Source organism: Pan troglodytes, chromosome 22, assembly GCF_028858775.2.
Source record: "Pan troglodytes isolate AG18354 chromosome 22, NHGRI_mPanTro3-v2.0_pri, whole genome shotgun sequence".
In the NCBI taxonomy this organism is placed as follows: domain Eukaryota; kingdom Metazoa; phylum Chordata; class Mammalia; order Primates; family Hominidae; genus Pan; species Pan troglodytes.
Genome location: NC_072420.2, coordinates 16,874,716 through 16,891,511, shown reverse-complemented (window position 1 = coordinate 16,891,511; position 16,796 = coordinate 16,874,716). Strand labels below are relative to the sequence as shown.

At 34.6% G+C, this 16,796-nt stretch overlaps 1 protein-coding gene across 15 annotated transcripts in view; it reads right to left on the bottom strand.

The window, feature by feature from the left end:
* The window catches only part of USP25 (ubiquitin specific peptidase 25), a 147,567-nt gene that overhangs the window by 37,401 nt on the left and 93,370 nt on the right, over positions 1-16,796 (bottom strand). For 13 of the 15 annotated variants that reach the window (XM_063803627.1, XM_009443720.5, XM_531393.8 and 10 more), the window contains 7 exons: positions 16,340-16,467; positions 15,455-15,550; positions 14,145-14,306; positions 13,308-13,534; positions 9,909-9,979; positions 8,885-9,113; positions 6,961-7,161 (listed from right to left, as the gene is read on the bottom strand). In XM_063803627.1, coding sequence (XP_063659697.1) covers positions 6,961-7,161; positions 8,885-9,113; positions 9,909-9,979; positions 13,308-13,534; positions 14,145-14,306; positions 15,455-15,550; positions 16,340-16,467 — 1,114 coding nt within the window. The remainder of the gene's footprint in view (positions 1-6,960; positions 7,162-8,884; positions 9,114-9,908; positions 9,980-13,307; positions 13,535-14,144; positions 14,307-15,454; positions 15,551-16,339; positions 16,468-16,796) is intronic. The other 2 variants (XM_063803629.1, XM_063803631.1) reach the window with 1 other exon arrangement.

Genomic DNA, 16,796 nt, shown 5'->3' with positions numbered 1-16,796 from the left:
TACATAATATAATGGCAACATAGCAGTTTTTAAAAAATTATTCTGGGGATATTGTGAAGAACGAATTAGAGAGGGAAGTAAAACTAGAGATCGGTGAAGGTAATAGAAGGCAGTAGAGCAACATGAAAAAGAAATAAATGTGCTTTCTGATTAAGAGAGAGAGCAACAGGGGGACACAAAATTGGCTAGAATCAAGACATATTTTGGACACAAAGGTGTGGAGACTGCACATGAACACACCAAGTTTTTGACAGAGTTAACTAAGATCATGGAGGTAAAACTATGTGTAAGGAAAACCAGAGGTGAGGATGCTTACAATGTGTACAAAAAGGAAGGAGAGAAGTTAAAAGAAGTTTAATGTCCTCATTAAATCATTTCCTGATTTTGGACTGCAATAGCCTTTCAATGCCCATGAGTAATAGATAAAGAAAATCTTTGGCTACCATCAGCTTAGCAATACTTCTGCTTCTGGAAGACTTCATGATAGGTGGCTCATGCCAGCTGCTTTAGGGCTGGGAGATAAACTCCTTGTTGATAAAACTTTTCCTTGTGTTCGGCACTCTTCCTCTCTTCACCATAGCAGATAATGTCAACGGTTAATAAATGGATGTGAACTTAAAGCAATAAATCCATCTGGTCTGACATTGGTCTAATGACCCACTGAAACCTAGAATATTTGTAAAATTGGTTCTTAGGACCAAGAGTAATGTTATCTGATCAACACATGTCAAATCCACCTTAGGTCACCAGGGCCAAGGTTTCCTTCCATAAAGGAGTTTGAGTACAAAAACGTTATGAGTAACACTGAATGCTTCTGGCTAAATGTCATACAGAACAATTTTCTCTAAGGTTTGCCCTATGTATATACCTCCTAGGGAACTTACGTGAGTGGTTTTGTTGTCACGGGAGTTGAACCTACAATATTTGACACCCTGGGAGATTGGAAACAAAAAATTCAAATTGCAGTCCCAACATGTTTATTGAACCTGTGCCATTTTCAGTACTATATTAGGTATTAAAAATATAAAAAACAAAAAAGATTACATACTTCACTAATTTTAAGGAACTCTGAGTAAAATCTGATAAATATACATTCTATTATAATACAATGTGCTAAATTCAATAAAAGTTACGCACAAGGTTTTATAAAAGCACTGTGGACCCAATACACATACTTGAGATAATGCTGCCTGTTAAGAAACACTTTCTAGAAGAGGTGCTAACTTAGGTGAGTCTTGAAGGATTTGTAGAGGATTATCTTGGAGAAAAGAATAGGAAAGATTCCAGGCAGAAGGAATAGCACATTGTAAGGTCTGAGCAAAGATTCATAAAATCCCTGCTATATATGAGACTCTACACTGGAAGGCAAGCCAAAATATAAGTACAATAGAGAAGAACATAATACATTTGGTAGTAAGAAAAGGTTGGAATTAAGAGGAAAAAGATAATAGCTACTACAGAAGTGCTCTCAGAGAAACTCACAAAGACTCTGGGATATGAGGAAGATCTTAAAGAATATGAAAAAATTCATGAACACTAACGATAAAAGAACATTTTTAAGATGAAGGATACTTCATGAACATGCCATAATGACAGGAAAATTTCCTATATGCAATAGAAACGATGAGTAATCTGGTGTAGATGAAACACAGGCTACTCACAGGGAAGTGGTCTTAGAAGAATTACAAGGGAATCAGATTGTAAAATAAAGTCCGTATAAAAAAACTGTCAAAGAAGACAAAAAAAGAGGTTTTGTCTTCAGTTTATCAAACCAAAGAATAAAAATATGTTTACTAGAACAAACAAGAAAAATGTGGAAAATTTAAAACTCTTTGCATTACTCAGAGGTAAGCACTATTAATATTTCTGATACATTATTTCCAGACTGTACCTACCTACTCATATTTTTAAACAAAAAGAATTACTCTCTATTCAACGTAACATGTACTGGTTATATTGTGTTGTTCTGTATGGAAGGCTCACGCAACTAATACCCTACCACACACTTCAGTAATTTCTATTTCTGTGTTAGGAACAACAGCAGAACAAGTTTGGCTTTTACCATATAATACAATTGTTGTTCATCCTCTAACCCTATTAAAAACCCCATCACTAGTGGCCCACAGCTATAAATTCCCTAAATGCCATACAGAACAATTTTCTCTAGGGTTTTCCCTGTGTATATACCTCCCAGGGAACTTAGATGAGTGGTGGTGTAGTCACGGTAGGTAAACCCACAATGGTTTGAAACCCTGGGAGACTGGAAACAAACAAACAAAAAATTTAAATGCACTCATTTCACCATGAATGACCAGTTCTCTATGGAGGTAAATAATATCCTTATTCCTAAAGTCTCTCTCCAATCACTCATCTGTTCTATGGGTATTTCTCTAGGATTTTCAAATGACTGGCCTCCACAGAGTGATTTTCCGGCCATGCTTCTCTAGCTGTTATAGAAGACAACTCAACATTCTGAGGGAACTCTGAGTCTGCTCCTTTTGTCCATCTTCATGTTGAAATAGGCTATTGAGGAGGTTTGGGGGTGCTTTACTTATGCATATTTCCTGGTTATGGTCTTCAATATTTTAAGAAGGTCAACTTGACCACCAATTGGCTTTCTATTAAAGAGTAAGGGTCTGCTCTTAACTATAAAAATAAGACCAACATCTCTGATATCTTTCAGAAGTCTTTATTTTGTTGACTTACTAGTAAGTCAATACTTATTACGTTCACACTGAAGAAGATTTAAAGGGGACTGCTTGAGAGATATACAGTGCATCCATTTCTAGAAATGTATTTAAAAGTCCACGATACCCTGTAAGAGCCTGCAAAGAGCCACGCTTAGGTGGTTGCATAGAATCGCTGGTGGAATTTTTGAAACTTCAGATTCCTGGGCCCCATTCCGAAGAAAATCTGAGGGGTGTGAGGGAGAGAGGTTTAGAAACCAGAGGCAAACCATAAATTTATCCGGGACAAAGAGCTACATCCTCACCACATGTATTTGGCCTGCCTCCTTATTGTGTGACTATTTTGTTTCTACTTTAAAACTGTATGTTCTCCTACACTGAGGATCACCCCTAGGAAATTCATTATTGGAAATCTCCATAGGGAATGAACTTATTAACAGAAAACTTTCAAGGAACATCTACCATATGTCGTTTATTATACTAGATGCTGGAGATATAAATAAGAACACCACCAGGCCTGGCATGGTGGCTCATGCCTGTAATCCTAGCACTTTGGGAGGCTGAGGTGGGAGGACTGCCTGAGCTCAGGAATTTGAGTTCAAGACTGATCAACATGGTGAAGCCTTGTCTCTACTAAAATACAAAAAAATCAGCCCAGTGTGGTGGTATATGCTTGTAGTCTCAGCTACTCAGGAGGCTGAGGCACAAGAATTGCTTGAACCCGGCAGGCAGTGAGCTAAGATCATGCCACTGCACTTCAGCCTGGGCAACAAAATGAAACTGTCTCAAAAAAAAAAAAAAAAAGAATATCACCTAGTTCCTGCTTTCAAGGAATCTGAGAACATTGACGATATTGTTTATTCTACCAGGTCTTACTCTCAGGATCCAACTGTACTCTCCTGGAACATCAGCTTATTTTTAACTTGTAGACAGTGTAGAGAAGTTCCAGAGCCAACTCTGCCTGCTGCCTCTAGACAAATTTATAAAACCTTATGCAATACACTTCATTCCAATCTTCACTAGTGTTTCCTTATTTTTTAAAGAAATCTGGGTGTGCTATATTGTAAGGACTTCAGATACTTCTTGGATAAGACAAGAGTAACATAAGTAAAATAGTAACTCAGACAACGCTCTTCTCTCCAGAATAATTTCTGTTTTATAAATACAGCCTAGAGCCATGCTGCTTAACCTCAGAATTATCTGAAGATCTCTTTAAGATAGCACTGTATCAGATCCTTTCTCCAGAGATTCTGACTCCAGTATCTCTTAAGTGGTCTTAGGTAGGGTGTGCTGTTCATACTCAGAAAAAAAATCCCCCTACTCATTCTGATCCATACATTGATAGCAAAGAATGGTTGGCTAAAAATCTAAACAAAAGTATTCAGGTAAGTTTGCCTTTGCAGTAAGCAGATCTAGGGAAGCAGCATGAAATGAACCAAAAAATACTTTCCCATCATTTATTATCTCAGTAGGGAACGAATGGTGCTGGCGAACTGATACGCATGAATTTCTCGATCACATTTTAGCAGAAGAGGAACAAATACTAATTTGATTAATACAATATGAATTAGTACTCTTATTTGGAATATCACTCAGTAGAAATTGAATTTTATGAGGTCTTATGTTTCAGCTTTAATGAGAAGATTTTGCAGGGAGGAAAAAAATCATTCTGTTGGATTTTATGAACAAGATTTCCTTTTATTATTTCCACTAGTCACTCGTAATACTAGTGAACACCTGAGAGATTAAAATACAGATTTGCTTTGAGATCCTGGAAGTATTATACCAAATTAAATTACTTACTTTGAAAACCATGAGAAGAATCAGAAGAGGATGGCATGGACATTAAAATAAAATTTCCCTATTAATAATAGGAAATAAATGGTTCTAATGAAACATTAGTCTTATTCAATTATGATATGTGAAACTATCCTGCAACAGAGAACACATTTCTTAATATAATCTCAAAGATACGAGTAATAGAAACCAATCTTTTAAACAACAATCTCACTCTGTAAATTTACGGACTTGGCATGTTCTACTTCTACTAATTCAAACCAAGTGCATATTTCCGTCAAGTCTATGGAGGATATAATGTTTCCTACAGAATTAGTATTACCACTGCTTTCTAAATAACCCACGCTGAAAGGTAACTATAAAAGTTATCTAGGAATAGGAATTGACCATTTCCATCTCTTTATCTTTTATTCTGGTTCCTCCCAGAAATATATCAACATTCTAAGTTTATTTTGCATGGTAAAAAGAGACATGAAAATATATGTCCAATACCTAGTACTGCATTTTTTAAAAATTACAAAACACCATGTAAAGTGTATGGTCAGATGTATTGATCATGAAAATGGATGCAGTTATACACACATGGTCTTTTCACAGAGAAAGAAAAAAAGATGGCAAATGTAAAATGAGGATGGGGCAAGGCTAGTCCTTAATAGATAGGAATATTAGTTGGAAATATGTATTAGTTTGACTAAGCAGAAATAAAATATGTTAACTCTGTAAATTTGGAGAGATGAGAAACAGACAAGATGAAGAGGAGGAGGATATATAGAACTTAATATTTTGGTATCACAAAATATAGGTGAGCCAAGAATAAAACTGGAGCTTAACCAATGAACGGAGGATTCATCTGTGTCTGGGAGCTTAGGTACCACAACTGCTTATAGTACACTATGCAGCCCCTTCCTCCCACTAATAACAAGAATAGTCACATGTGAATGGAATAAGTAAATGTTAAGGGAACAATAACACAGTAGCTCCATCTTGGGGCAGGTTCTGAGGAGTGATTTGGAAAGAATATGTACAGAATGCAAAGCATGAAATCACAAAGGGACAGAAATGTTTTAAAAATGAAAGGAACTATAAAATAGTTACTACACTGTGATTTGAGCTTAGATACCTCTTGACATCTACTAAAAACTACATTGTTGTGGACCCACATAGCTTCACCTGCTCTACGCGGTAGCCTTGTACATGTGGGGGAAAAGTGCAGTCCTACATAATGGTAGAGTTCACCAGCCACTATAATGGTGGTATTCTCCATAGCACTGGAGTATCCAAATGTTGCTGTGATACCATTATCTTTTTAAAAAATGCTGAATTATCTGCCTCTCAGGATCAAAATCAACGACAATTATTTGATCTACATGAAAATAAGTTAAGTATCTGGACAGATTTGTGCATGCCTGCGACAGTCATAATACTACATTGTAGCACCGTAAAACAATCTTCTATTGAAGTAATAATTCCTTCTAAAGTTCAAATGATAATGCTGAAGCCCAACCAGGTAATGCTGCAAGGAAACCTCTGTCTGCAGAAGATGAAATTAAACAAACAAAAGCTGGAACTACTTCCTTAAAACACAAAACATGCAGATCTTGCAAAAAAAAAAAAGTTATTCAATAACATCCACTAGCAGTTATAAAAAGAGACAAATGAGTTTGAGGAAAATATATGTGCTTAATTTATAGCTTCTCTGAGAAATAGCATTTTCTATACCAGAAAACATGTTGCCCTAAAACATATTTGCAACTCAGTGAAGAGTAATCTTTTAAGAAAATAAAAAGACAATATATTTTCAATTTTACTAGAAACTACTTTCTTAATTCCTATACAGTGTTTACTTTGACTTATTGATTTCATCAGCTAATAGTTCATTTCAGAATAATGTTTTTAAATATTTATATGTTTATGCATTTATATCTTTGGTTTACAGGTCTATACACTTACTTTTTACCTGTGATATACTAAATAGTTTTGGTCAATTTTCTCTTAATCTTAAGAATTCTGAAAAACATCAAATAGTTATTAATGGTAGTATTTTACTATTGCACAAAGTATATATGAATATACCGGTAGTATTATTTTGGCCAAATTTAAAATTACTACTCTTGATAGCTTTATTGAATTGATACTCTTGACAGCTTTAGTGAATTGGTTTGGGTTTCTTGTTGATTTCACAGCTTTCTCTGCTACTTGCCAAGAAAATTCAAGCCCACCCAACACAGGCAGAGTAGGTAGAGGGAAAGTCAACAGAACTATCTCATTTATCTTGAAAAACATATGAATATATACAGTGGTGTCTGGCAAAAAGGTAAACTGAATTGTTAACCGTGATAATCTGAGTGATGGAATTTGAAATGATTTCTACTGATTTCCTCACACTTTAAGATAGCTAAACCTTTTTAATAATGAGCATATCTTGTTATAAAAATAATATTGATAATCAAACACAACTTAATAAAAATGGACAAACCTGTTGTCACAGAAGTCTCTGACTCTCTCAATTTCTGAGACGCTAAAAGCTTTTCCTGCAAAGCTTTCTGGGCAAGTTGTGCATCCCATTCTTCTAGTTCTTTTTCAAATCGTTGGTTGTCTTCCTCAACAAAATCTCTCAAATCCGGTGGTAATGTTTCTATACCAACAAGGGGCTGCCCAGTTTCTTTATTAAACTCCTCTGCAAATCATATTTCAAAAACTAGTATAAAATTAAGAATTAAAGGGAAAATGCAAAGCTCAAAATAGACTGCATTTCAAATAGAATTTAAACTATGAATTATTACCACTCAGCCAATCATATTACTTAAGAATTACTATTGCTTAGCAAATAATTATTATCTACAAAACTTTTTAAAACTCAAACAAATGCTCAGAAAAACAATGATGAAAATATTTGATAATCCATCATAGGTAATGGTCTCAGATTTTTTTTTATCTTAAGAGTAGAAGTGACAGAAAATACAAAGCCAAAGCCAAGTTTTTTGTTGCTGTTGTTGTTTGTTTTTTTGAGACAGAGTGTCACTCTGTCACTCAGGCTGGAGTGCAGTGACACAATCTCGGCTCACTGCAACCTCCGCCTTCCGGGTTCAGACGATTCTCCCGCCTCAGCCTCCCGGGTAGCTGAGACTACAGGTGCCCGCCACCAAGCCCGGCTAATTTTTTTGTATTTTTAGTAGAGATGGGGTTTCACTGTGTTAGCCAGGATGGTCTCCATCTCCTGACCTCATGATCTGCCCACCTTGGCCTCCCAAAGTGCTGGGATTACAGGCATGAGCCACCACGCCCAGCCATTTTTTTTTTTCTTTGCTACTCTAACAGTGATGTAATACTACTTCTGCCACTATTGGAAAATACCAGATGTTTGATCACTTAAAAAGTAAAACTTTTCACAAAATGTAAACAACTCATAATCATGTTAACCTTATTAGCTCAAAATAAAATGAAAATTGTTTGTCATATGAAGAAATTAAGTAGACTTAAATATGCAATTATGAAAATTAATATAGCAAGATCTTAAAAACAATACAGAGTATTCAGAAGAATTACTCAACTTCTACTACACACACAGAAAAATAACTTCATTTTTTTAGTCAGAAGTGGACTGCCTAGCTGATTCTGAATGACTAAATATAAAAAGATTATTTTTATCAGTTTCAATAAACCTTTATTATTTTCTATATGCAAAGCATATATCAGAATATCAGCATTAAAAAGATTCAGACATAGTATGACATGGTCTCTGGCTCTGAGCAGATGAGAGAGAAATGTGCAAGACAAGTCATCACACAATTCCAATACACAACAGTAGATGCCCAGTAGACAGATGCCAGGACAGCATAAGGAGAGATACTTTTTGGCAGATCAAGAAATAGTTTGCAGGGGAAATGACACCTGAATTGAATCTTGACAGATAAACAAGAATTAGGCAAAAGAATTACTAGCAAAAAATAAAACATAGAAGAACATGCAAACATAAATGTGTGAAATGGTTTGCTATGAGCAGATACAGCAAGAAGTTCAGTAAGGATATAAATTCAAAAGGAACACTGGTGATCAATGAAGGTGGGGAGATAATCAGAGGCCAAGAACAGAGGCCATATAAGTTAGGCTAAGGAATTAAATATTAAATGTGAGTCAATCTGTGGAACAGTCACTAAAGCATTTTTAGCAAGGACGAAAAAGGTCATATTTACCTTTAATAGTTGACTTGGAATACAAAATATATACGAATTCTTAGCCCTGATGACATTACTTTTCAATTCAGTCTTGTCAAAACCCAGTAGCATTTCCTAACCACATCCTTCATCGTCTGAGTGAATTACACTTAACTAATCACACGACATACCAGAGCCACTTTTATGACTATTTAAAAGTATACACCACCCTATATATATTCTTACCTTGTATTAGGAACTGTGCCTTATCATTTATGTACATTAAACAGTATGCACTGGCATTTCTATAACCACCAAAAGAGTCCCTCACTAGCTCTTCCCATGATGATTTTGTCACAGCAATATCATTGTACTTCATCCATCTGCTTTCGCGATGATCAAAAATATATGCCCAGTAGTGCCCAGCATTAGCTTGGCCTTCATGAACTAAAACGGCATGTAATCGATAAGGAACCTAAATGTGAAAAAAAGAAGAGTTAAACTGCAATTACGTAGTTTACTATACACATTTCATGAAACCCACAAACAACCTGTTTGGAGAAAACCATAAGAACATTTTTTTTTTTAAATGAGAGAGAACTGGCTGGGCTTAAAAGTTTGAAAAAACTAAACTATAAAACTTTAAAAAGACGGAATCGGAATAAGCTAAAGATATGTAAAGTTGACAGATTAAAAAGATGCTTTTTGAAAAACTAAAAATGTATTTATTGTGTACATACTCATTGGCCTAATTGTTTATTTGAATAAAAAGCTTATAGTGGGCAGTTTTACATATAGCAAATGTGTCTCAATCTTCAGAATTCTAAATTGACGGTTAACAAAATAGATTATATAATATACACCAGAAGTTAAAATGTAATGGAGTCCTTAAGTTTCTTCCCAAATCTTAATATCCTTTAACAACCATAGATTTTCTCCCATAAGACTTTTTAAAGATGCTATAGCCTTTTGAAAAACTTTGGTAGATTTTACTGTAAAATAATAAGGGTACACAACACATACGGTGCAAAAATACAACTGAATGGGGAAAACTTATCATGAATTTTGTTATAAATTTGTTATAAAATTTTCCCCATTCAGATGAAGTGTCACATTGTACATATTGCAAGCCCTTATTATTTTACAATAAGATTTACCAAAATTTTAAAACAAAGCATGTAAAGAAAAATTAGATTAAGATAATGTAAAGGTAAATTAAAATATATGTAAATAATTTTGACAATGATTACTAGCTCAAAATTTCACTTACTTGTATCATAGATTTGTCAGAGTACATTAATTCAATTGTTCGATGGATTCTGGATATGCTTTCCTGCAAATCTAAGGATATAAGGTGTCATTTAATGATTAACAGCAAGTGTGTTTCTACTTATAAGATAAGGACTAATGGTTTTCCTACAAACATGTTAGAGGAATAGGAAAATTTTCCTAAAACTTTTCTTAAAAAACATTACCATCTGAAATCTGTAGAAAATGAATTATAGTTATTCTTAATAAAAGACACAGTACAAATGCATACTTTAAAAACAACACAAATATGATTTATCTAGAAAATGTGCAGAGCCAATAAAAGTGAATTTTGTTCAAATCTATAAAGGAGAGTTTCAATGAAAATGAAAGCTAAGCTTCCTTACATATTGCTATAACACAAGTAAACTTAAGAACAAAGTAAAACATGTTCACCACATATCTTGTACACACACATAACTGAATAAAAATCGACCATAATCACCAGTGAAAATAAAATTATGGCACTCCCATGACAATTATTTCTACCTCTAGTAGAAAATAATCCTACAAAATTGTTCAGATAGGGATGTTCACAGTCATATTGTCCACAATAATTTTTAAAAAAGAGATAACCTAAATATCTGTCAATAAGGAAACGGTTAGATTGTAACCACATCATATTGTGAAGCTGCTGAACCAATCAGGAAGAAACCTTGAAAAACTATAAAAGAAATTGGCTAACTTTAGAGTGGGGAAAGACCTGTCTAAGCCTGTCAGAAAACTGGTAACCTTATAGGAAAAGATAAGATCCTCCCTGCCCAACACTTTAAAAAATCTACATTATAAAATGAAAACAAAACCAACATAAAATCAAATGAAAAACTGGGAAAATAATATCTGCAGCATATATGATATTATAGGTAAAGGGTTAATATCCACAATACATTAAACTTTCTATTAAGTAATAAGAAAAATACAAATAGCTCAATACTTAAAAAACGGGCAAATGTCACAAACAAGAAATTTACAGAACAATATAAATATCCAACTTCACTCGAAGCTAAGGGAATGCAAATCAAAACACTAAAATATCAGTTTTTCAATTATAAAAAACTACTAAAAAGTGTCCAGGGCTAGGGAGGATACTGGGAGACAGGCTCTCTCACACAGTGGGAATGCAAACTGGTTTAATGTTTTGGAGTGACAATTTTAAAACAGTCGTCAAAATTTAAAATATACACACTCTGAACCAGAAATGGTGGACATAAGGAAACAACAGATATTGGGGCCTACATTAGGGTGGAGGGTGGGAGCAGGGTGAGGATGGAAAAACCACCTATCAGGTACTCTGCTTATTACCTGCATGATGAAATAATCTTACACCAAACCCCCAAGACATGTAATTTACCTTTATAGCAAACCTGCACATGTACCCCTGAACATAAAAAAGAACATATCCTACTTACAGAAGTGTATAAATATGTATATCGAAGACCAGCACTATTTAGGAAATATCAATATGGGAATTAAATGAATTACATCATACCCGTGTGTTGGAATATTACACAATAGTTTACAAAATAATGCTAACTGCTAACATCAATATGGATGAAAGAAAGAAAAAAAATATCCTGAGGAAAACCTTCTTTCCTGATCCATAGTATTACATATAAAAATCTTAACAGCCAGGCATGGTGGCTCACACCTGTAATCCCAGCACTTTGGGAGGCTGAGGTGGGCGGATAACAAGGTCAAGAGATCGAGACCACCCTGGCCAACATGGTGAAACCCCATCTCTACTAAAAATACAAAAATTAGTTGGGTGTGGTGGCACACAACTGTAATCCCAGCTACTTGGGAGGCTGAGGCAGGAGAATCGCTTGAACCTGGGAGGCAGAGGCTGTAGTGAGCCCGAGTTCATGCCACTGCACTCCAGCCTGGTGACAGAGTGAGACTCCATCTCAAAAAAGCTCTTCAAACTTAAAATGGCCAAAAGAGAACTCATCATATTTCTCTTTCCTCCCCTGAGTGGGAACCTCTTTGCCCACTGCTTTACCTTTTTTCCAAAATACATTCTATTTGGTTATTCATACCATTATGAACTGAGAGAATCATTTGATTCGTCCCTCTCTCTTACCTCTAGCCAATGACCCACATCTGTCAGTTGTCTCCAAAGAGTATTTTAAGTACATTCACTTCTTCCCTCCCTCAATGCCACTACTTAGGTGTCAAAAGCTTCCTAGCTTCCACTCCTCTGAATGTAATCTTTTAAAAACAACCTGCCATGAGGAGTAGAAAATTACCCAACGCCTAATATAGTGCTTCATCAACACTATTTGCTTGATTAATGTTTGTTAATGAGTTCAAATATTTTTTAAAATTCCCTCTTATTTGAAAAATACTAAAGAAAATCTCGACAGCTACTAATGCTGTTAGTCACCATCATACCTTATGTACTTCTTACTAAATTAGGGCCATTCTTTTTCAAATATTGTCTATAAAGAGTTAAGTTGGTCATGTAATATCCAACAATCAATATTGTTCAATATAATTCCAACCATGTCACATAGTTCATTTTTTTCATAAACCAATAAATCAGCATAAAATTGGGGAATGATAATAGGGAATTACATTTTCACATTTAAGGAAAAAAATGTAATAAAATCTACCATAATCCATTTTTTTAAGTACACTTTAACAGCAGCAAAGTAGGAAAGAGAAAAGTTCAGAATAACTTATTCTGAAAAAAAAAGAAGAAATAGAATAGAAAAGAATAAAAGAGAGTTCCTTCCAAGAAAGGACAGATGGCAACTTGACACACACACACACACACACACACACACACACACACGCACACACACAAAGGCACACAAGTGCACACACCCCACCCAGAGCACTGTCCTTATTTTTATTTTGCTGCATGCCAGTAAAAACTCTGTTACAGACTAGTAATGGGATCATAGATACTCATAAATCTGTTAGAGCTATTAAAAATTAAAATTCACATTTCTAATTCTTAAGCCTAAAGAAAATTTTTTAATCACCGGAACTCCCTGTGCAAACTTAGATTTAGTACCTAATTGATATGTACAAACATTGATATTGTATGACATTTCTCCAATGGAGTAACTGTGAATACCAGTTTGATATAAATTTAGAGCAGTAAACTAGAAAATCAGGCCATCTGCTATGTCATTAATCAGCTAAGCAATCCAGGGAAAATCTTTTGGTCCCTGTGAACCTGATATTGAGATTATAAAAATGGGGAGCCAAACTAGTTTATCTTAAAACCCTTTCTGGAAAAGAAAAATGACTATAATATTTAAATATAAAATCCAGACGTGATTTCCCTTCTCAGTATTAACATTACACATATCCATCTGAGGTGACAGTAACCATGCTATGAGACACTTCTTACCTCTGGTGTCATTTTCTATTTCTGTCCTCCAGCGATGTAAACAACTTTCCAGCACAGAAAGTTCTTCCTCCGTTATGTGCCTTGGTGCCGGATGCATGGGCAAATCTGGAGGTATCCGGGACTGAGTAAATGGTTTGTGTATTACTGATCTCGATGAAATGGCAGCAACTGATGAAGGTGATGTGCTTGGCAGTTCTGAAGATAGGGCTCCCTGTTGTTCTGTTGTGCTGTATTAAAGCATAGAGTATTTCTTATTAACCTTTCAAGCTGAAACTCTTGACAAAGATCGTGCCAAACCCACAGTATTAAATTGGCTTGTAATTCAAAAGAAAAAATCTTAAAGAAATATGTGGATTGATCTAACATCCAAATGAGATTTTTAATACATAAGAACTAAATTATTATAAGATGAAGTTGTAGCTTTAGAGTTAAAACAGCTTAATCGTATTTATTTTTAAAAAACAAGAAAATCTTACGCATGATGATATTATTTTCCCTGGCTTATCAGCTTACATTACAGAAACAAATTCTAATTTGATAGTACTATTTTTATGGATCATAAAATGCTGAATCTTATATATGTACATACCAAAACATGCTAAAGTATAATTCTGAACTGAAAAAAATGTGATTAAAATTTTAATCCATAACCATAAAATCTACTGAAATAATAAAAAAACTCCCAGAGGACATACAGTCTTCTAAGTGAATCTACTCTTAGGAGTTCACTGAAGTAAATCAAAGCATACATTTTATAGAAACTGTCTTTAAAGGCAGCAGTTACATTATTGTGTAATAAAGGTAACAACTGTCTCTTGCATCAGGATTACTTTTTACCTTGGTAATGTCTGTGATGGTATGGAACCACTAGGTGGGGAACTAGCGTCAATATCGTCAACAGGAGAAGTGCAAACAGGTTTACTTGAGGCAAATTCCAATGCATACTGAAGAACATCTACCAAGGGGAATCGTTTGGGACCGGAACCATAGCTTAAATATCTGTTAATCATAAAATGTACAAATGCTTTTATTTCTATATACAGCATATTTGGGCCTTTATTATTATTATAAAACGTGATACGATACTTCAATAAAACTTCCTCAGCAATAAAATTCATTTGCTTTAAAACGAAGATGGTAAAACAGAATATACACTTAAGAAAAACATTAAAAGTTCCCCAAAGACAGGAAACCAAGGCCGATTGGGACTGAATGTGAGTATATACTGTTATAATCTGTAAATGCTGTTCTAAATTGTAACTCAATAGGAAGATGAAAACTGACATCTCCTGAGACTGAGACTGTTTTTATTTTTAGATCTGGCATCTGGTCTCATGATCAAGACAGTGATGTGTACTATCCTCCTATCTTTTACCACTAATCATGTTTCAATATGATTATTCATACTTTTTAAGAATAAAAATCATTAAAATACAATATACTATTTGATGTAAGAAGTTTTAGACTACTAATCTGAAAATTCCTAAAATAGGGGAATGCAGAGCAGACTGGGGTTTGCAAACTGAAATGACTTGTGACATTTCAGCCTTTAGATTTCTGTCTGGCCTGTAGAACATTTCTCAGTCCAGATTCTGACGTCTTTTAGAAATGATCCAAATCAATGGACAACAGTGAGGCCATACTCATACATGGTACCATCCACTGGTATGGAATGGCATTCATTCCCTGTACACACAGATTGCTCTCTAGGCTCCCGGCACATACCATCTTACACCTGACACAATTTCCTCCTTTACGAAGCTGCTGAGAAGACTTGGTAGGCAGCTGAGTTTGTATCCTGTTTTAAGGAGAAAAACTCAGATACCATTCATTTTAATGAAAATCTCAAGAGTAATCTTTAGTTTCATGCAAAAAGGAAGGTCAAAACTATATTCATTTAACTTTGTATCTATTTTCAGCAGTAGGAACATTACCTGTTGACAATGAGATATTTAATTTTAAACACTAGAATAATTTTTTAAAGTCTACTATAGATTTTTAGTTTCAAGCAAAACTCAAAACTATTCACACAATATTAACTACTCCTAAAATTATAAATCACTCAAAGCAAATTTGAAATTAAAAATCTAGTCACCAAATACATGGTTTCTGATAATTATCTCCTAATTTCATAAAAGTTAAAATACCTTTCTAGCCTTTGTTGTAATACCGTGAGGTAATCTTTCAGTCTCTTGATCTCTTCCCTCTTAATTCTTGTTATTTCTCTGTTTCTGTGCATGTATCTATCAGAAAAAGGTAATCATTAGCATTTCCGAATATCATGAAAGTAGATGCAATATGGCCAGATGCCAGCGTACCCGGCCTACCACTTTGGGACGCCAAGGCGGGAGGATCACCTGAGGTCAGGAGTTCAAGACCAGTCTGGCCAACATGGTGAAACCTCGTCTCTACTAAAATACAAAAATTAGCCAGCCACGATGGTGGGTGTCTGTAATCCCAGCTACTCGGGAAGCTGAGACAGGAGAATCATTTGAACCCAGGAGATGCGTGTTTGCAGTGAGCCAAGATCGCACCACTGCACTCCAGCCTGGGCGACAGAGCAAGACTCTGTCTCAAAACAAAAAAGAAAGAAAGACAGAAAGATAGACAGAAAGACAGACAGAAAAAAAACAAAAGACAGGAAAACAGGAAGACAGAAAGACAGGAAGACAGAAAGAAAGAAAGACAGAAAAATAGATAGATACAATATTAAGTATAGACATCACCACAAAGCATCAATTCATTCAAAATTGTATAAGATGTAAGGTAGATAATACAAAATGGTATTTTTTAAAATTCTGAATTTTAAGATTACAAAATTCATCTTTTTAAAATTTCCTTATAACATTATTCCCAAAAACTATACTTTTCTAATACAAAGTAAACTTCATTTACCTTGACAAATGGTATTAGGTATATTATGCAAAAGTAGAAATTAATTCTAAGAAAATTATGCAGAATTTTCCTCTAAACAATATTTTCTCCCTTACTAAACTGTTTCAAACTAAGTCATGCAGTATATCAAACCATACCTGTCCAAATATAAAACTTGGGGAAATTCTAATTTGTTGTGAATTTTTTCTGGTCTTCCCAATGCCTGATTAAATTCAAATCTTGACAATTCAAATGTTAACACAGGTGGTAATTCAGTAAACCAATGCTGAAAGGAAATAAAACAATAACAAAAACTTTAATACCACCTTTGTTTTCTTCACTGCAATCTTAGGCACAGGATGTGGGCACTGACATTGTTATATGTATCACCACAATGCGGACCTGACAAGTAACTGGGTACACAGTTTAGTTAAAACTCAACCTTTTTCTAAAAGTTTTCCACACCTCTTGAAAATTCCAAGAGTGGGTATAATATATGATCAGGAAAAAAAGAAATCTCACAACTATCCTTCGAAAATAATTCTTTACATTAGAATTTCTAGCCCAAAGAAAAAGACACTGGTTAAAACCATGACTTAGTAGCTCAAGTCTTCT